General features: G+C 38.9%; 2 protein-coding genes across 8 annotated transcripts in view; one reads left to right on the plus strand and one right to left on the minus strand.

Annotated features, from left to right (window-relative positions):
• The window catches only part of TANGO2 (transport and golgi organization 2 homolog), a 34,853-nt gene extending 15,111 nt beyond the window's left edge, over positions 1-19,742 (minus strand). The window contains exons 1-6 of one of the 6 annotated variants that reach the window (XM_075769249.1): positions 19,663-19,699; positions 10,692-10,813; positions 4,446-4,532; positions 4,221-4,309; positions 2,178-2,297; positions 1,039-1,153 (exon numbers count right to left, since the gene is read on the minus strand). In XM_075769249.1, the coding sequence (XP_075625364.1) occupies positions 1,039-1,153; positions 2,178-2,289 (227 nt within the window). In that variant the 5' untranslated portion in view covers positions 2,290-2,297; positions 4,221-4,309; positions 4,446-4,532; positions 10,692-10,813; positions 19,663-19,699. Of the gene's footprint in view, positions 1-1,038; positions 1,154-2,177; positions 2,298-4,220; positions 4,310-4,445; positions 4,533-10,691; positions 10,814-14,358; positions 14,464-18,465; positions 18,553-19,499 lie in introns of those variants that run through there. The other 5 variants (XM_075769244.1, XM_075769246.1, XM_075769245.1 and 2 more) reach the window with 5 other exon arrangements.
• A 125-nt stretch (positions 19,743-19,867) lies between these two features.
• ARVCF (ARVCF delta catenin family member) overlaps positions 19,868-22,360 on the plus strand; it is a 286,311-nt gene continuing 283,818 nt past the window's right edge. Inside the window, exons 1-2 of one of the 2 annotated variants that reach the window (XM_075769218.1) lie at positions 19,868-20,394; positions 20,594-20,958. The gene's annotated coding sequence lies outside the window, so the exon portion shown is untranslated. Of the gene's footprint in view, positions 20,395-20,593; positions 20,959-22,360 lie in introns of those variants that run through there. The other variant, XM_075769235.1, reaches the window with a different exon arrangement.

Below are 22,360 nucleotides of genomic sequence, written 5' to 3' on the forward strand. Positions count from 1 at the left end.
TTCCTACTATATCACAGCAAATTAAAAAAGAAAACTAACAGCCTGGCAGAATTTGAAATAAAGGACTTTCTTAACAAAAAAGAAGACAAAACACTTGCAGAAAAGTGAGAGAGTAGGGAAGAAATGACTGCCAAGTCTGAACTACCAGCTGAAGGTGGTCCAATATAGAAAGTGAAAAATATAAACACAAGGTCAGTCAGCAATAGGCCTAACTTGACAGTGATCGAAATTATTTTCACTGAAAACAGTAAACGCTACAACCTTCTGCTTTAGGTGTACGTGGTTTCCCAGAAGCATGCAGAAAAGTCCAGTGGGAGAAGACAACCTGATGCTGCAGGGCCTAATAAGATTAATGCTTCTGCAGAAAGCGTGCCAAAGCAGTAGTGTGCTCTTGGCAACTTATACCTGCTTATGGTCATGAAGTATGCATCTAATAGAATTGATACATAGCCTGGAGTTGACTTAGCCCTGGATTTCTACTCTTCTGAATCAGGAATAATACAAAGAAAAATCAGCATATATACTTGTGCGCACCCACATATGTGCAGTGGAAAGGACTGTGCCAGCCACACTGACTATAATCAAGTATCCAAGGTCCTTTCTTCAGCTACAGAAACTTGAAGAAGTTAAGGTATTTGGTATGTGGTGATTTTTTTCAATGTTTCAGCCACAATTAATGATCTAGTCACTATGACAGGACTAATAGCTTGAAAGCTGTCAGCTGTTCTAATCCTGCCACAGCATGCCACCTCTTGAAGCAAAAAAAATTATGAGAAATTATGGAGCCAACGTTTTGTTTTCTCCAATACACAAGCCACATAGCCTTCAAGATAAAGGCTGACTATCACCTATCAGGGAAAGAGCTGGAAGAAGTTTTGCAGGAAGCAATGATTAGAATACAAGATAGCCCTCCAGTGTTTGAAAGATGAAATAATAACAAAGGAAATTATGACTAGAGTAACACTAGGACCTTACATGCGAATTAGCAAAAAAGAAGAGCCCTAGCTTTAGTTTGTGACTTTAGTTTTGCAGACTTACTTCAAGTCAGCTGCTAATAAATTAAATCCATTGTAAAGATGTCCTTCTACTGAAACTTTCTTCAAGTAAGAGTAGCTGTCCAGATCTGCAGTCAAGAAGTTTGTTACAAGAGCACCTAAGAAAGAAAAGTACATAAAGCAACTTCTATGTGTGAACTCGCTATTCTGACAGGCTTTGTAAAACAGTAAGACACAAGATTCCTGTTACCAGGGTATAACAGTGGGGAAAGAAAACCCAACAAAAACCCCACAAACCAAGCTACCAACCAGCCTTTAAAAGCCTTGTAGCATTCCATCATGTTCACATTAAGAGCTTGACTTTTACCCTGAAGAACTTAGTCAAAAGCTCTCAGTCAAAATTTCTACAGAATTTGTATGTACTAACAGTTCTATACTGGATGTGCCTTTCTTCTCCTCCCATCCTGCCAAACTTGTCTTGCTTAATTTCCCTGATACATAACCCTAAAATGAAATACAAATGACATGGTTCATTTGTTTCTCTGTATAACATGTTTTGCCATTGCAATATATTCCCAATGCAGTACCATATGACAAGCAGACCTATTTTTGCGTTAAAAAAATAACCCACAGGTGTGCTCTTTCAGAAGAGGTTTTTTCCCCTATTATTTCTGCACCTCTGATTTATCAATGTGTAGGGGAGAAGGGACTATAATAGTCTTTTAAACTAACCTCCACATAATCTAAGCTGCATTGTTTCCCTGACTTAGGTGTTTGAACAAGAACATTTAAAAAAGTCTACTGCAATCTAAATCTAGCTCAACACTTGTCTAGTTGTTCTAACTGTAAATTAGAATTACTGTCAAGAGAAGACAGTTGGTGCTGCACTTCTTGTCTGAATGTAACTTCTATGTTACATACAAGGGTCTATGTTACATACTAGGGTTTAGGCACTACATCTTGTTTTAGTTTTGCGTGCTTGATTGGAATATCATTCTCTAAGTTAAGTTACCCACACAGGTGCTCAAACTCCTAAGTTCACAAATGCTGTTTATAGCACATAACCATTTTATTTGTCCACAAAGTGGTGTTAAAAATTAATACTGTAATCACCACTATGTTATTGGGACACCAGGGCTTGTTTGTCCACTTTCTTCTTTTTCTCTTTCTACTCCTTCATACCTCTTCCTTTTGCATTTTTATTAATCTTTGGCTGCATGTAGTTTGTCAGGGCTGCCATCTTCCCTTTCTTACTGATTCCCAGCCACGTCCCACCTTCTTTTCCTTCCTCCATGTCCAGACCTAATGGAATAAGTAACAGTTAGGCTATTACATTTTTTTTTAAAAAATCTCAAACTCAAATCAGAATTTCTTAATGCAAATCCTGAGCCTTGATCAGGTTGGATAAAATGCAGTAGGTACAAGACTCTCTTTCTGGACAAGTATAAGTGAGGTAAGCCCACTTATATTACCCACTCTCCAATTTTGCACTATCAGATATTTTCTAAGCTACTGCAATAAGAGATGAGAGATAATGAGAAAATTAAATGTAAAAGCAAAATTGTAAGCTTTGTCTATATGCTGAATTACACATAAAACTTTAAGTAGGCTCAGAATGCTTGTTAGCTGAAAAGCAAATCTTGGAAGATTAACGTTATTTGCAAATTTAACTTCACAAGTAACCAGAAGAAACTAGAGTCAACTAGATAGCTGATAAAAATCTTGAACTCTGGTAACAGTAATTTAGATTAAGGAGGAGGACCCACAAAAATGAAGCCCACAGCCAAACCTCTTGAAAGGGCGTACAAATTTAAAAACCCAAACCACTACTTATTTGCAATAAGCTCACATTAACTAGCTAGCATTTAACAGAAAAACTAGTTCAATATAACATGCATGCTGTTAGAAACTTTAATTCTGAATCATCATAAGATAACTTTCATTAGAAAATCAAAAGAACAAGTTTTGGATCCTTATTCAGAAACTCCTTCCTTTCTTCAGCATTCGAAACTTCAATATGAATTTTAGCCATGTCACATCTTTACACAATATTTTTACTACTGTTCTCTACCTTAACTGAAAGAAAAACAAAAGAAAAACACACAGTTTTATTGACCGGTGCCCAGTGATTAACATATAGCATTTCCTGTTTTCTGAAATTGCTGTAAAAATGCAAAAATATTTTGCACTTGAGTCACACAATAAATTTGATTTATTTTCATTCAACTTAAGGTTATCTCATACGAAAGCAGCATTAACTCCAAGGCATCTATTCACGGGATCTCCACTGATACACCCCCTGGATGGAGAATATACCAGTTTCTTATGCCAAATATGGACAGAACTGACAAGGGTACAGAAGACAAAAATTCAGGGACATTAATTTTTCAGGATAGTTTTGTTTGTTTGTTTTTAAACTGCTACATATCAGGGGAACGAGCATCCACAATGTCTAGCATGAAACAAAAATATCATCCAAAACTTCAGACGTAAGGGAGTTGCAGTGCAGTGGGAGTAATTTATCCTCACAGGCCTCCCTGCCAATGACAGTAACACACAGCATCAAAGACTATTTGCAAAGTCAGAATCTTGCATTTAAACAATGCTTTGTCTTCTAGAGCTTCATTTCTGTTTCTGAGAAAAGGCGGAAGTATTGATTATACTTAAAAATGACTACAGATAGATTCCTTACAAAGGAGAACGAGACAGGTGAGTAACTGTACTATCAGTTTAGTAAAATGTAGACATGAAAGCTAACAAACTGACAGATCAATAACTAAAATTATTCTGTAGCCTATAAATTATTAACTGAAACGAGAAAGTTTTCACTTTCTTGGGGCTTGGTTTAATGATTTCAAGTCACTATTTTGGACAACGAATCTGTAGAACAACTAATTCCACCTACTTTAAGTAATATCTCAGTGTATCTGACAAAGCTGAAGTAATTGTGATGGACAAATTAATCTAATATGCTTCCATTGTGCTACTCAGACTGAAATCAGTTAAAGAACATAAAACTGCAAAAAAACCCACAAGATATTAACACAAATAAGATAATAATAGCACAACTCATCTTTCAAACTTATGACATGTTTTCCCCAGAAGTATAGGAAAGAAGTGTATTTCTTATTAGAAATGGCACCACCACCCCCATAACAAAAAATCCAGGCCATATTTGCCTTATAAATTGTATGAAAACCACTCAAAACAATAAGACATACATACCACTAAGTATCTCATTGCTGCTGTCCCAAAAATCGGCCGATTTGGATGGTCTGTGGTAAAATTCATCTCTGTTAGCTGCTAGAATAAGCCTGTAGAACATAAGAGGAAAGAGATACTATTACTTACAAATAGGAACTTCACAGTACAGGCAGGAAAAGAATCCAATTTTTGTCACAGCATTAGCTCATTTTAAGTATGAAACCATCCTTTATCCTACCATCTCACCTTCATCACTCAGTGTAAAGGCTGAATGACATCTGAAAGCAGCCCCCTTTCTCATTGTCTTGGGACATTCAGCAAGTCTATCTTGTGCTATGAATGAGGCAGCTATTATTTTCAAAGAATGAATGCAAGAGACTGAATTAAGACCGCATAAGCAATCTTAATCAAAATTCCACAGCATGTGAAGTTACAGCTTAAAGAAAATTTAAAGGCAACCCACAGATTTATACGTAACTTATAAAAAAAATCTGAAGCATGAGACTTATGTTTTTACTGCATCATTACTTAGGATCATGTAGTCACAGTATTTTTTCATCTAACTTCGACACCTAAAGCTTTATTTCTGTGGTTTAAAGATACAAGTCAGATGTTTTTGTCTGTAAGTACCCAGAACAGATAAATTTGTGATAGTCACAATGGTCCAGCCTTGCTGAAATTCATTTGAAGAAATGATAGCATGTTCAAGGAAACAGAAGTAAAAGGAAAAGGCATGGGTTTTTGTAACAGTCAAGAGGTATTTTGGTGGTGCTTCCCCCCTGTTTTTGGTTGTTTTGTGGGGTTTTTTTTGCATGTGTAGATGCTCGCATAATCTGAGTTCTACCAGAACAGTAGGACAAAATAGTCCACATTCATCTTTTGAAAGTCAGCAAGTTAACATTTTCTGTTATTTAAAAGCAATGGAAGATAGCATCAGAAACTAAATTTAGTGACTTACAGCATCATCAAATAGATGCAGGGGTATCTATAAATAAAAGCGCAAGTAAAAAGCGTTACTGGGTTTCTATGCTGAGAATCAGCATTCAGACACTGCCATTTTCAAACCCGTAGATGAGCTTTCAGTTGATGCTGCTCTTCCATCAGTCTTTTTCCAATCATTAGTTTGGAATAAAAAAAAAGTTTGTAGAACATCCTCACCTGAAGAGCAGGTAATGGATTTGGCTGATCCAAGTAAAGGACAAAAGACAACTGTAACCCTAGGGAAGCCACGTGCTGCAGACTCAGGGCAACAGGTGACTGCAGACACGGTTGTGCACAGCTCCGCCACACCATGCCATGATCGAACAGCTAGAGCTTCCAAAGTCCTGCTCATTATTAGCCATAACATGACTTGTCTTTATTTCAATTGTGAGATTGTGAGTGTTCCCCATTCTCTCCAGCTATGTTACTTAATATTTAATTTTAATGAAATGCCATCTTTCAAAGACCTGCACGTTTTCTTAACCAGTTTCCTATAACCTCAGTATCATCTTCACTGTTAGTGCCTCCTACCAGCTGCTTGTCAGTTACATTTACACAGCAGAAGACAAGTTTGTTATTATAAACTTAAGTCAGACCATACAATTTTAATTCTAATTTTTCAGCCACAACACACAAAAATCAATTCCAATGAAGTCTTATTACTTTACAGCTTTCAAATGTACTGACATTTTCTGCAGGTTTCTGGACCTTTTCTGCAAATTCACCTCTTCATTAACACAATGTTTTAAAGCACGATCATAGGTGCCAGTTGCACATTAGAAATACTACAGGTAAAGAATTATAATCAGCTATAGGGAAAATAAAAAAAAGACACTTCAATGGCATCCTTTTTGTAAGGAATATGCTTAGTATTTTGCCCAACAAAGATAGCATCTGTTGGAAAGCACAGCATATGTATATTTTTATCTTTCAAATGCCAAATAATCATAGTATTATTCCTTTCAGACTTGCATTATTTCTTTTCTAGCTGATTCTAGTCTTCAATCTATAGGCTTTCAGCTGGTTTACCAAATTTTTGTCATTTTGCTTGAATATCCTCCATTTACAGTATGCATCCTCCTTTTACAGATTTTTATTTAAACAAACATCTCTAGTGTTAAAAAATAGTTTGGCTGGAGTGCATTTCTCATTTCCTGAAGCTCCAATTATATTTTGCCTTCAATAATTCTTGACACACAACCACAGTTTGTTTATAGTATCTAAATACTAAAAATAAATGAAGTCTTTTGAGTGGGATTGAATATTCCCCATCTCAAATTTAATACACAGACTCATAAATTCAGTACAAGGCTAGTATGCAGAATCAGTATAATCAAAACATCTTTGTCTTTTATGAAACAATCATACTGAAAAGGAACAATATTAAGTGACCCTCATCTTCTAATAAATTGTAAAAAAAGCCTGTTCAGCTATTTTCATAGCTGAAATAATCCAATGGTATTAGGATTTATGTATTAAAATTTATTTTAATGTTGAGGCAGAGATGAAAACATGAGAAATCATTCCATTAAAGCAATTTCCTACAATGTAATTCAGTTCCATAAAAAAACTGTGTGATTATAGTTTTGAAGCTTGAAACATGTATTTATTTGTAAGACCAACACAGTATAGTTCAGAAAGCTGTAAAGGCAGCATGTTACCTTTGACAATAATAATGGACTACAGTAAAGTGTTTGTTACAATGCACTAACTTTTCTACAAATAGGCCTGTAGAGAGAACACAGATAAAAAGGAGAAGAACAGCAAGTTGCAAGGGTACAGGGTATAGGAAGACTGAGTACCATTCCCAACTTATACTCAGACCTATGTCCTTCAGAAAGCTGAGGCAAAGGTAAAAAAACCTTAGGAACAATTTAAGAAGAACAAACTGCAACATTCTTCTGAATAAAGAAAAAAGATTTAGTTATGGTGTGTTAAGGAAGAAACAAAAGGGACTAAAGTTATGTATCTGATGTTAATTTCTGATACCAAGAACACTATGGCCTGGCACTTACCACAATGGATCACAGAATCACAGAATGGTTTGGGTTGAAAAGGACCTCAAAGATCATCTAGTTCCAACCCCCCTGCTGCAGGCAGGGACACTCTCCACCAGACCACGTTGCCCAAAGCCCCATCCAACCTGGCCTTGAACACTTCCAGGGATGGGGCCTCCAAACCTCTCTGGGCAACCTGTTCCAGTGCCTCACCACTCTAACTGTAAAGAATTTCTAACATCTAATCTATATCGACCCTCCTTCAGCTTAAACCCATTCCCCCTTGTCCTGTCACTACACTCCCTGATAAACAGTCCCTCACCATCTTTCCTGTAGACCTCTTTCAGATACCGGAAAGCTGCAATTAGATCTCCCTGGAGCCTTCTCTTCTCCAGGCTGAACAATCCCAACTCTCTCAGCCCGTCCTCATAGCAGAGGTGCTCCAGCCCTCTGATCAGCTTCGTGGCCCTCCTCTGGAGTCTCTCCAACAGCCCAATGTCTCTCCTGTACTGGGGCCCCCAGAGCTGGATGCAGTACTCCAGGTGGGGTATCATGAGAGCAGAGTACAGGGGCAGGATCACCTCCCCTCAACCTGCTGGTCACACTTCTTTTGATGCAGCCCAGGATATGGTTGGCTTTCTGGGCTGCAAGCGCACACTGCCGGCTCATGGAATCATAGAATGGTTTGGGTTGGAAGGGACCTCAAAGATCATCTAGTTCCAACCCCCCTGCTGCAGGCAGGGACACCCTCCACTAGATCGCATTGCCCAAAGCCTCATCCAGCCTGGTCTTAAACACTTCCAGGGATGGGGCCTCCACAACCTCTCTGGGCAACCTGTTCCAGTGCCTCGCCACTCTAACTGTAAAGAATTTCTTTCTAACATCTAATCTAAATCGACCCTCCTTCAGCTTGAACCCATTACCCCTTGTCCTGTCACTACACTCCCTCATAAACAGTCCCTCACCATCTTTCCTGTAGGCTCCCTTCAGAAACTGGTAAGCTGCAATTAGATCTCCCTGGAGCCACCTTTTCTCCAGGCTGAACAGCTCATGTTGAGCTTCTCATCAATCAATACCCCCAAGTCCTCCTCCTTGGGGCTACTTTCAATCCATTCCTTGCCCAGCCTATAGTTGTGCTTGGGATTGCGCCGACCCACGTGCAGGACCTTGCACTTGGTCTTGTTGAACTTCATGCAGTTCGCACGGGCCCACCTTTCAAGCCTGTCAAGGTCCCTCTGGATGGCATCCCCTCCCTCCAGTGTGTCGACCACACCACACAGCTTGGTGTCATCAGCAAACTTGCTGAGGGTGCACTCAGTTCCACTCAATGTCTATGTTGCTGACAAAGATCTTGAACAGTGCTGGTCCCAGTACCGACCCCTGAGGAACGCCACTCGTCACTGTTCTCCACTTGGACATTGAGCTGTTGACCACAACTCTGAGTGCAACTATCCAGCCAATTACTTATCCACCGAGTGGTCCATACATCAAATCCACATCTCCTCAATTTAGACACAAGGATGTCATGCAGGACAGTGTCAAATGCCTTGCACAAGTCCAGGTAGATAATGTCAGTTGCTCTTCCCTTGTCCACCAACGCTGTAACCCCATCATAGAAGGCCACCAAATTTGTCAGGCACGATTTGCCCTTAGTGAAGCCATGTTGGCTGTCACCAATCACCTCCTTGTTTTCCATGTGCCTGAGCATAGTCTCCAGGAGGGTCTGCTCCATGATCTTGCGAGGCACAGAGGTGAGACTGACTGGCTCAGAGAAATTTATCTCAGAGGTATAGAGCAAGATATCGCTTAATAAAAGGTACCAAGAAAGTTAAATAGAATTAAATATTCCTGGATTACATCTTAAAAGTGTTTTCCTCTTTTGACATTGATGGCAAGTTGTTTTCTGCTATAAATCAGTAATTTCAATCTTGATGCAATTTTTTATAGCACGCAAACTACTGTAAATTTTACTTTTAAATATTGATCATAGCAGAAAGTTCACTTGGCAAGCAACTACAGCTTACATCCAAAGGATTTTCCCAAGGGGCATCAAATTGATGAATCTGTCTTCTGCTAACTAGCAACACAAAGAAAGTCAGACCAAATAAATGGACATATTAATTCAACACCAGTCACATCATAAACAAAACCCTTTTTAGGCAAATTCCAGATGCAGAAAGGAATGCACTCTATGGACAATTGAAGTTTTGGTTCTCATTTCCTTTCTTTCTATAGAATGGCATCTGCTTCTCAATACAAAAGGGCAGAAAACCAAGTCAGTGAAAGGCACAGTGATTTACTGAGCATACTGACTCTGACAGTTTCTGGATGAATACCAGTACTTGTACCCCACAAAGTAACATGGAACCAATACAGTATGTATAAATACAGAAAGCAATAGAACTTTACAGTCTTCTTACTGCCTGGAAGTGCTATCTTTCTATTATGTACTGAATGTACTCAAAGACACTGATGTTGGATATGACCTTATAAAATCAAGGGCTGTAATGAGAGAGAAAATTATTACAGGAAGTTTAATGTTTGGGAAACTCATCCTATGACATCAACATATCCAGTAAAACTTACCTAGAAGCATGAATGCTTATTTTGTTTTAAGCTTTTGGCTAAACATTTCATACATGATTATTAGTTTATTACCTGAAGTTTTAATTAACTTTAAATTTTAATTATTTTTAATTACAGAAGATTTCAACGTGACTGTTAGTTTATTACCTAAAATTTTAATTGCAAGCAGATTTGGGGAAGGCTAGGACACTTACTAAAAGTTCCTTATTCTCCAGTTCAAAGCACTACTTGTTTTATATTGATACAGGAGACTTGATTTCCAGCATTTTCTGAAGTTGTAAGTACTTAATTTTAGGACAAACAGCAACTGAAGATCTTTAAGTACACCTTGTCCCAAAGCAAACTGATAGGCATAAGTAACTGTGAGGATACTTTGATCTCATCTATCCCTGTTTTAAAAAACAACTGCACCTATTCACAAGCTAGTCAGTTCTGTTGAAACCAGAGTGGAAGAGTGAGTAGTGGTAGCCATGATGTAACATGGAACAGAGCAATGAACTACGCAGTGAACAAGAAGGTACTGTCCAGAAGATACATAAGCAGTTAAATTTCAGTATTAGTACCTTTTGGATTCATAGAGTACTGCCCCAACAAACATGATTCCCCTTAGTTTAAATGATAAAGTAGAAGGCAGGACTTTCAAACTCTGGATTACAATATTTAAAGGATTTATCCTACACTACACGATAGATCACCAGCAAAAGGCCTGTGATTACAAAGCCCAAGACTTCTGACATAGTCTAAAAACAAAGGGTTCTCAAGAGGTTACAGTAAGTCCTCCAATGGGGAAAGTCATGAAGTTAAACATTAAAAAATCATAATTAAGCACGTAATACTGACTTGAGTTTGTAACTCAAATATTGGCTACAAAAAGAAACTGTATAAAAAATGACAGAAACAAGTCTGTTTTAACTAGAGCCATCTTTACCTGTATGCATTTTTTGAAGCTGGTCGGGGGTCAAATTTGAATAGAAGGATGCACATTGAAGAATTGATGTTTAAATCTTGCTTCTTCCACAAAGGCTCAGTGCAAGGTCATTCTGTAATAGCCTACAAAGTAAATAAAGATTATCTATTATACTGCAAATTATAAAAATATAACCTTGCTTCTATGCTGAAGCTTAAAGATTGCAATATTCTCACTCATAGCTCAATAAAAATAAATAAGTAAAACAGGACTTCCAAAATAGATTTGTTTCAATGAATGGTTTACTACCAAAATTCTTATGGTAGTTGTTTCAAAGTTATGCGTGGCTAATTCAGATTTTTAGGAAAGAAACAAGCATCAGGAAAATACTGACAGTGTCTAGAGTGCTACCAATACATGAAAGAAAAACTATTATGTAATTTTCTGCCCATTACCAATAAAGTACCACTACTTTCCCGCCCCCCCATCTTAAGTAAAGCAAAATGCTTCTGTTAAAATAAAGGAGAAAATAAGACTCAAACCATTGCAGAAGCTGGAAAAAAACCCTATCAAAGACACTCCTAAACCTGTAAATAAAGTATACTTTAGGCCAAGCTATTAAAGTCCAGGAGAAAGTATTATTGTTCATCATCTGGAAAAACATCAGGTACAAACAAAATATTCTGGCCCAGAGTGTACATTTTGATGAATACTTTCCAGCACTTGTGGTATGTTTAAGATTCTGGCCATGCTCAGATGGCATAACAAATGTGCTTTCTATTTCAAAACCACATAACAGCTTTCAAATATTTTGTGTTGCCTCAATGAAAATTTTTCTGGTAATAAAACTACAGCCTGATCTTTACTTCTTGTGGCTGCTAAAGCAATTATCAGAATACTACCAACGAACCACACATAACCATGTTTTACTGCTACCGAGAGCTTCTTCCATGCAGAAGTTTAAGGAAGGTGAAGAGGGGAGAGGGACAGGCAGAATTCAATACCACAACTGTAAGACCATCTGAGCAACCCAGTGACTGAAGCAACTTCTGCACAAAAAGTAGGTTTTACCATGCTTCCAGGAATGCAAAAAGTATCTCTCTTGCTCTTTAATTTCCACATCATTTACCTTAAGTGATATCAGGAAATGGATAATCTTGACTACATTTCATATTACCAAAAGTAGAGCTACAAGTGCAGAATTTATAAAGATTTTTTAATTAACAGATTGCCAGTAACTGTTGGCTCCTGTTAAGTCACAGTTCAGCACTCCAACCAGCCTGCTGTCACTGTCACAGCACAACAAGTTCAGTCTTGCAATCTAATATTCTGCAAAGAGACTTCTGTTGCAGGAAAGGAAGTAACTCCAAAAGAGGTGCAACACTCCTGACATGCTTGCCAGGGCAAAAGAGTTAGTGCAAGAGTGTGTGTATGAATATATATACCTATCATACCAAGTATTTTAAATTATGTTCTGTGACAAAAGGAATTTCCCTCCCAAAATGAATTCATAGTCTACTAGCTATGAGCAGCAATAATCTAGCAAACAGATAATAGTTTGGATAAACAGGTTACACAATAAAGCATCAAACAGAATTAAATGACACCATAGGCTTTCTTCGCCTCTACCAAGTCAATCCCAAAATAACTTGTTTAGAAATGAATCATGAATTGAAGATGCAGACTTGATTTTTGGATAACTGATTTACTAGCCAGGTGTTAAAAAAGATGCATAGTCAGCTTTATTTACAAAAATCTAATCAGTTTCGAGAAGGTGTTACCACCCTTCTCAGACTCCTATTGCTGAATTTTCAGTACACCACAATCATGCTGGACTTGTACAACCAAACTACCAGCTCTAGAAAACTTGAATAGTCTATATACAGATCTTCTTAGCTTTGCACAAAACTCAGGTTCTTATATCCCAGCTGCTTTATATCACTAAGCATAAATAACACTGACCCGTTCACACCTTCCACTCCAACTCCTAAAAAGAAACTGAAGCAAAACAAAATTACAGTCATGGTTCAAATCACAGAGCATGGGTTTCCTAGAGCAACAGACAGCTTATGAACTAGAGTACGGTGCCATTTCCAGATAATATAATTAAAACATAACACAACTCCAGGTACTTCTGAAACCTTTTATATTTTTTTAACTTTAAATTTTTGATGCTGTCCAGACATTCAGGCAGAATCTATATGCCATACATTACCTCAGTTTCTTTATTCAGGATACCATTTCTTCTGCCATAAGGTATTTAAATCACAGAAATTCCTATTCATGATTTCTCTTCTGGAACATTACATCATTCTTTGTTCTACACCAGCTATCTTTCTTTTAACCTTTCTTATCTCAGTCCAGAATCTTCTTGCCTTGCTTTATGTCCGGCTCTCACCTCCAGATCTACTCTGTCTCTAGATACTTGCTTTGTCATTGGACACTTATCTTTCTGTTTGGTAATTTTTCTGTCCCCGGAACAACATGGGAGATGGGTTTCTTCATGACTCAGGTTCTTCAGCATGCTTATTGTGCAGCCAGAATATAGTCATGAAGATTTTTCACTTCTATTAATTCTACAGTACCTTCCAAACAGGTCCCTACCATAGACTTGTCAATCCAACCAGCCTAGTGGATTTGCTAACTGTAGGAACATGGGCTATCGTCAAGTCTGGCAGATTTTCCGCACTAAAAGACTAAGCTCCCAAATAATCCTCTCAGAGATGCACAATCCTGTACAACACAAGCCTCCAGCAAGGCTGGGGCAAATAACAGTCATCCCTCTTTCCCAAATTATGCAAATCTCACAGTGGATATTGTTTATGTGACATGGTACATCGGCTACACAGAAATCAAACAGGCGATTTCCCTGTCCTTCAAAAAGTGAACCTTTTTGCTGAAGTCATTAGTGATGAGAGACTCAAATTAGGACAGACAAGACCTTTCAACCCCCACTCCCAACATTACAGTTAGAATATTGTAATAAACATCAAACTAAGAACAAAGTTTATTTTAGCTGATCGACTGCTGCTGTTCTGTTCCTCAAGCTATCTTCTCTCAGAGAGCTCCACAAGTAAATGGAAACATCATTCTGACCTCAACAACAACTTGACTGAACATAAAATTGGGAGTAGGAGGAACGACAATGAACAACAGCTGCGTTGCACCAGGCTCAACGCTGAGCAAGACATTGTCCTTCCTGTTCTGAGTTCTGTAGATGGGAAGTTCCGCAGAACAACTGCTCCCCTTCCTTCCTGGCCCTCAACATCTCAACAAGAGTTGTGGATTGTGTTTATAAGCTACACTGTAGAGATGCAAATAAGTTGCGGCACCAAAACTGAAAAGCAACAAGTTTTCTGTTAACAGACTTATTTAACATTAGGAGTTAGGCATGCTGAACCTGGTAATAGCACTTTAAAGAGGCACTCTTTCATAGTAGGCACACTTTCATTTTTGAACATGCAAACCCTAATGTACATTACTAGATCTGCTACTGCTAGTTGCACTTCCACCAAAAAAAAGTTTATCACATGCTAGTGATTTCAATTATGCAATTTCAATTTTATAATTCAAATCTTTGTTTTACCTTCTATTTTCCTTTTCTCCCCAATCTGCAGCCCACAGGAGAAGTAAACTTTTGGTCTCTGAACTACAAAGCATTAGAGTCAAGCATTAGACAGTGACTCACATGAAACACTGATGCTTCCAAAAGGATCTGAATCTGTAATGGAAAAGTCTTCACAAGAGAATCAGTAGTACAAGACTGATCCTAACCATGGCTCCAAGAATTCATGTTGCAAAATCTTCCTTGGAAACCCACAAAAAAAAAAATAGATTGTGTTTGTTAAAAGAAATGACAGATAATCTCAAAGAGCTTTAGTTTGTCTTTAAGAAGCATACCAAAAAGCTATATATATATATATATATATATAAAATCTCAATTAAGAGATTTCTTGCCTGTTTGTTGAGCAACTTGTTATAAAAATAAGACCGTTCTATTGTAATTACAACTTTGCATGTCCCTCAAAAGGTAAAGGGCTACAGTTTCTACTACCAAGGATATATTACTGGCAGCCCATCAGAAATGAACTTATGTCCACAAAGCACATCAAATAAAATGTGTTAGAGCGGTTCATGGAGCAAGCAATAAACTAGAATAAAACTGCATACTGTTGTTCACTGGTCCCTACTTCACAAAGACAGAAATACGATAGCTTCATTCTTTTCACCTTTTCCTCAGCGTGAGCGTCAAGATTGACATTTAGAAGTGTTAAGCCATGCCCAACCATTTCAGAAACAACACTCATAGCTCAGAAGAGATCTCCTTCAAATCTACAGTTGAGAGGTACCCATTTACAGCATCAGCATGAATATGGTAGATAATCCTTAGAATTTTTTTTCTTGACAAAGTGCAGAGAAGTGCACTTGGTGAAAGCAGGGATATCAAATACAATTTTAGTGGGCAACTGCCACTGACTACTGTTGCTGACTATGTAGATATGGCTCCCAGTATTCATTAGGTGTCCTGCCAGATAATTAAATGGATTACTCAATAAAAACCTGTTGACAATTAATCACTCATAAGACTGCTATTTTAATAAACAAGTTTCAGGCTCCATTAGCTGATTTATTAAGTTCCCTTCAAATAATCAATTCAGTTCAGCTGTTTGTGCAAAGTTACTGGTCAACATAAAGCTTACACAAAAACTGCCAGCCAGAAAACAGCGGATGAGTAAGTTTGCAACACTTGCCACTATTATCTAGAGGGACAAATGTTTTCAACACTTTGATGCCTTTCTAGAATCCATTATTATGGGGTACTACTGCTTTGACAGAAGTATCTTTTTGTCAGCTCATCAATTCTGGTTGATGCTATAACAGTTCTTTAAGTTACATTTGTGCTTTTAGTAACTCCAAATAGCAAAAGAGTATTATTTATCTTGGGCTCCACCTGCCGGCCTTCAAACAAGCATAAGTGTTTATAGGTCCTATATAAACAGTCCAACATGTTTTGTTATTCAGACAGAAGCATTTAAGCCAGCTAAAACAGAGCTGGTAAGTACATAAACATTTAATCAAAAAATCTTCATATAGCTGTAATTTGTTCAAGCTTATATTCATGTAAAGAGGGTGCTGCAACTATGGGGATGAGACAAGCATATTGCGCAGAGCTGCCGTTCCAAAGCAGATGCGCTCAACTCATAGCCTTCTTGTCATTCATCTGTAACCTCCCACAGATCAAGCAGAGGAAAAGATGAAAAAGATTAGGCCAGTGCTGGCTTCCACACTTGCAACTTGATCCTACAGCAAGTCCAAAGCTCGATCAAAGCTAGCTTTCTAGCTCCATTTCAGCAGAAAATGTGTCTTCAGAACTATCCTTAGAGAAACAGGAGGCAACTTAAAAAAAAATTCAAATAAAAAAAAGGCTAAGTTGTGGCACAACACATACCTTCTGCTTTTCTTTTTTGAAGACAATACAAGCCAGATTATGAATACCGCAGACCTTGCCATGTTGCACAGAAAAAGCTTACTATAAGGTGGAGACAGTAAATACTGCTCTCTGGATAATGAGTTTTTATAAAATCTAGTTTGATTATTCCTAGTCAATAAGACAACAGTTATCAAGGATGATATGTTAGCAACAATCTCCTGTTTCTGTAATATGTTTCTAGTTTGCTGTCTAACTTACACCTAATACACACAACCCTGCTTGACAAGAATTACAAACATCCTGTAATTAAGCATTCTGCTCCAAATGGCACTGCTGATTTGGAAATGACATTAAAGTAACTAACATTCTTATTCTGTGCTATGGTACTCTGTTAGTACAGTGTGTTGTTTTGCTCATTTTAATGATCTGTTAAAAGCCTGAGTGGATACATGCCAGCATAAGGTAGTGTTTAGAGGGACTATCAGGAGACCAAGACATGATAGATTGTCTATGTTATTTTCATAGGGTTCTACCATCATTTGGTTGATTAGAAGCAATCAGTTCACAATTTGGCATAAAACCATTTTACCCTTAAGAACTCCCAGTAGCAGCCTTTGAAAAATGAAGCCATTTGTTATGTATTTTGTTTTCACAAATGAAGCATCATAAATAACATCTGTCAGTTACCAGAGCGATCTCAATTGCTTCTCAACTGATCCAAAACTGTTGTTTAGGTGCAGTCTAAGAGACAGCTAAAGATCATTAATCACTGGATTCTGATAGTTTTATGGACCACAACAATAACTCCTGGTCAGAGTCTAAAGCTATTTTAACACTTCTGAATTGGTCCAAAGGAAACTGAGCACTACACTCCTCAAATGCTCATATAAGAATAAAGTTGGAAAGAGGTTTTTTTTAAAAAAATATATACACCGAACTTTAAAATCATGGAAAAATAAGAGATGCTTGATTAGCTTTCAAAAGTAATCTGCTTCCCTCCCTCCCCTGAAAAGTGTTTCACAGCTGCATTTTCTAAAGCATTTTATGGATTTGCTTTTGCACTTCCCTTGCATAGTACATGCTTCTGGGTAGTAATACTAATCATTACATATAAATATGAGGTAGAATAGATGGATCCATCTAATCTGATGCCTTTCAGGTTGCTTTGTATAAAGACAATTTGTAACTAACCAAGGGTTTGTAATCTTACCAAGGTGAAAAGTCACTCTGCGCTGCAGAGACAGCAATGCAAAGCAGAACACTTACAAAACCACAGAAAATAACACGTAAGACGCATGCCCTTCCCAAGTTTAATGAGCTAATTTTATTTTCAGCTCCTCAGTTTCTCTCTCTGGCATCTTACTAGACTAAGTCTACTGTACAGCCTCCAAGAGAAACAAAGGCCAGTTTCAACACACCATTTTTAAAAAAAAAAAATTGGCAAGGGATGGAGTAAGACAGCCTTTCCCCCAGTTTCTCAAGAGCGCTAGCAATTGTTCTCCTCTGCCACAGTTCTGCAGATCCAGAGTCTTTTGCTAGACTTCTTCCTCCTTTTAGGTAAAGACTGTTATTTTCAGCTTTCACAATTCTTAGGTTTTCTTCAGTGAGGAAGCAGCCAGGAATCCTTTTTTTGGGCAAGAAAATTAATTTTCCATTTCTTATCATAGAAGGTCTATGTTACCAGTAGTTGGAAGAAATACTTAGAAGAATCATATATACTTGCTCTGTTCTTATGCTCTTCCCTAGAGATCTTCCTCTAGACTCTCCCAGAGAAAGAATACCAGTCTATACGGACCTTTGACCTGACCCAGTACATCTGGTTTATATTTTTAAGCTTAACTTCCTGTGACAGAAAAGCTGCAGTCATCACTTACACAAGTGTGTTTTTATTCCCATCCTTCCCACCTCACCTACAGTAACTCTGAGCTTACTACCTCCCCTGAACAAAACTTAGAGGGATCATGGGGCTACAGACATCCTAGAAACTTAGGGGGAAGAAGCGACCAAGAAAAAACACAAACCCACAGCAGTTAAGTAGATGAAAGAAGTCCTGCAAGTATCCTTAATTAAGAAAATACACATCCATTTCTTTCAAGACAGCAGATACAAAATGAATATTGCAACACACAAAGAGCTTCAATCAGAGCTTATTGCTTTGATTTCAAATAGTCCCTCTAGGAGACATAAAGCAAGGACAACAGAATTTTATTAGTTCTGCTGTTAACAAAGTTATTTTTTTATTGTAATTTTAATGCACTCTTTAAAAAAGCATGCCCAGAGAAGTAATTTGGCTGATCACTATCAGCATTCAGCAGGTTCACTTGGAATTGCTCTCACAACAACAACAACAGTGTCTAGGCCTACCTGCTTTACTGCAGGTATCTTATATGTCTGATTGCTTCCACTTTCAAGAATACAGTTGCTGTGATGGTAGACATCCTATTACTGAGTCTGGAGCAAGTGCAACTAGTTAACAAGAGAGGCACATAACTGCACTGAAGCATTGCTAAACATACCAAAACAATTACAGAGAAAAATACTGGTCCACCCCTTTAGCTACTTTGTTTAAAATATTAACTGATCATTTATAATGAAAATAGCTAGCAAGTTGGCTTCAGTTAAAGCTGAGATACTTCATTCTCTGTACAGCTGGGATAAATTCAGTCAAACTGCAAACTGCTGATAAGGAGTATGGGAAGCCTGAAAACCATTCAGCTAAACCCCAAAAGTTAGTGAATTTAACTAAAAAAAGTCAAGTTTATGTTACATATTTTGACTTTTAAAAACAGCACAATACACAGCAGAGTGAGCTAGTAATCAAGTGTGTCTCAGAGCTGCCTGTGCCCTGTTGGCCTCACACAGTCACAAAAGAAATCTCTCAAACCGCCTCCCCTAATGTTTTCAATACCCACAAACTGAAACACCAGTAGCTTCCAGTGCCCTTCTGCGACCATTTCTTGACGTACTGCCATGAAAGGGTCACCATATGTTAAAACTATCACCTCATCAAACTCTTGCATGACACACATACCAACAAGCCACCACCAGCACAAGAGTTAAATACCAACACATAACCAAAGAAAACAGCTGTTGGTTCAACACTTTAAAATGCCCCAGTCACTGCCGCTGCATAAACTTAGGACAAAAAGTTTCTTCCGAAGAAGAGCCGCCCAGAGCAGCGTTTTCCTTCGCGCCACTGGCTGTGAGGGGAGGCAATCACCGCTGCCGCGCTGGGCCGGGAGGGGCCGGCCGGCCCGCCGCCACCTGAAGCACACACAGCCCCCCTCTAACCCCCCCCAAACCAGGAGCCCGTTAGCTCCCATCTAGGCAGCGCTGCGGGCTCCCCACGCGTGACAGCTGAGGCGACTCAAGGCCATTTCTGAGCATGGCCCACACACCTCCCAGCCAAGCGCGAACCAGGAGAAAAGGAGAGATGCCGGCCCGAGGTGACTCCGCCAGGACCGCGCAGAAGAAGCGGTCGAGGTCCAGGCCGCACGACCCCCTCAGAGGAAAAAAGCCCCACAAGAGAAACCGCCAGCGCTCCGCACTCACCCAACTCACCACAGACACGAACACATCTCCCCCAGCACTGCTTCCGGAAACGCAGCCAGTTCAAAACAACGCCCGCCCCTATTGGCTCCGGGCGCCCCGCCCCCCGGGCACTATTGGGGGACGAATCCCCCGCCTCTCCTCCTCAAGCTGCCATTGGCTGGTTCGCACACAGGTGCCATGGGGGCACCGCCCTCTCCTTTCCCCCCCCCCCGCTAGCCCGGGCGTCGCGGGGCGCCATGAGAGGGGCCGTGGGCTCCTGCTCCCCGGCCCGCCCGGAGGCCTGCTGCCACGGCGTGAGGGGGACCTGGCCCTGCGGTGTTTCGGGAGCAGGCGGTACTGGGTGCTAGAGGGACATCACCTCCAACACAGCCCCGTATCCATGTCCGCTATAGTGGATTGGGGAAGTCATCTCTGGTACTGTACACTCCATGGGCTTGGCTGCCTCTGCCTGTTTCCAGTGGGTTTTGTCTCAAGGTATGAAATAATAACATCCAAGGCCTGATCTGAGCTTCAAAGGGCTCATACCTCTGAGGACTGATACACCTAGGACCTGGTTGTTGACAATCTTAGTGAGTTTGGATGGAGCTACCTACCCATTTCTAGAATAAGGTCACTGTGTGGGATGCCTGTTAGCACAACTACCTTCAGGAGAGACTCCGCTTCCAAAGTCATTGAGGCCTGAGCTTGCAACACTGTGCATTCAGGGCAGGGCAGCTTTCCTGAGGATTGAGGAAATCCCAGGTAACAAAGTCAGATTTGCTTTCAGTTATTAAGCACAGCATGATCAGAACTGATAAACATTTAGTAATTTTACTTAGTATGCACATTTACGCTGGGATTGGACCTGTGCCACCTTTTTGTCCTTTCGTACTCAAATATTAACTTACTCATGGGTTTTTCAAACAAGATTTCAAACTTTATTTCTGACTTTTTTTCGCAGGTGGCCATAGAGGGTTTCAGTGGAGCCTGTAAATTAAAAATGTTTTATGGTGAAGCCTCTAAGGGAAGACCAGTAAAGCTTTGACTGCTCTTCTAGGTTCTAACACCGATAAACACAGTACACACAAGATACGGAACACTAATGAAAAGAACTCCCAGAGCTATATGAGTGTGTAATGTGGCTTGAGGGGCAAAGCCTGCCATCCTGGATGCAGAAAACCTGAAGTCAATTGTTAGCTTTACCACTGATCTGTCATATGACATTGAGCAAGTTCACCTCAATACTTGCTTTCTCCATCGTCAACAATGGGAGGACAGCATTGACCTCTGCAAGGTCTTTTGAGATCTACTGATGAAAATTGCTAGGTGAGTATATTATCATCACTATTTGTCCTACTGTTTTTGAAACATAATAATAGATTGTAGTTATACCTACACATATCAACCTTGATACATATAAAGCTAAAATATATTTAGGTTTTCAGGTATACAGCTGTTATTTAAAACAGTTAACTGATGACTAAGTAGACAAACTCTAAGAATCTCTTATTTCCATTACATTACATTTGGTAAAATGCATGCACATTAAATGTAATTTATTGTTCTTTTCTGTTACTCTATTTCCTAAAGTATAGACTCATCACTGTGACCAAAGATTATTTAGCATCTATGCTTTATACCTATTAAAAATCTTCAGATGATAGGTCTGCATACCTTCAGTAGTAGTTATATGTCTGTGAGAAGAAAAGGAAAATTGTCCATAGACTTAAAACTTAATGGTGTTAGTTTTTACAGATTTTTAATTTTTTTTTGTTACTTTTAATACATATGGGAAGTTAGAATAACTTCCAGAGTAATTTAAAAACGTTTTTTAGGAGGCTTCACAAAAACAGCCAACTGCAAGGACTTGTGAATACTGGATTTAGTGGCCATTCAGATGCTTCCTTCTATTCCCTTTGTCTACTTTTTGTTCTGCCTAAACCAGCTCTGTTATTGTTGTCCCTTTTATACCCTGTCCTAGGGGATCTGTCTATAGCTCCCATTGTTCGTCAAACTCTCGAATAATCTGATCCCAAGTAGGCAGGGATTCTGTATCCACTTTAGTGAAGAGAGCAGTACTGGTTATCAGTGCAGAACCTCTACTGGAGAAAGCTAAAAAAACAACCAGAAGCTTAGTGAAAAGCTTGTGGAATTGTCCTGAGTTAGTCTCAAAAACTAAGAGAGAAATAGTCCTGACACTTGTTTAAAAACTTTGTTCTATCTTTTAAGTACCAGAATGCATGTAGTTTGGAATGCATAAAGCACACCTTAAATGGATTCAATATCTTTTCCCTGAGAACTCTCCACAAGTAGATGTTAAAGAGGAGATATCAGTGACCCAGGCAGAGTTTTCTAGACATAGTTCTTGTTCTGATCCTACTCAGTATCTCCATCAATTGTCTAGCTGATGTAAGATTTTTACTAGTGAAATATATAGCTTAGTAGATGAGAGGATAATTCATGACTATTAGTGACAGAATCATCTGATGTGCCCACTTAGATTATTACAGACATTTTTAATGTCAGAAAACACACAGAAATGCATCTGGAAATAAAGAATGCAGGGATGGGAACTAGCTTGGCAAGAAATACTTCAGAAAAGAATTTAGCTGTTATTTTATATATATGTTTAAACATGACCTCTCAGGGTAATACTGTGGTAAACTGGACTAATGTAATCCTTTAATGTACAAAATACAGACTATATGGGGGAGACAGGGGAGTGATA

Source organism: Balearica regulorum, chromosome 17, assembly GCF_011004875.1.
Source record: "Balearica regulorum gibbericeps isolate bBalReg1 chromosome 17, bBalReg1.pri, whole genome shotgun sequence".
NCBI classification, from domain to species: Eukaryota; Metazoa; Chordata; class Aves; order Gruiformes; family Gruidae; genus Balearica; species Balearica regulorum.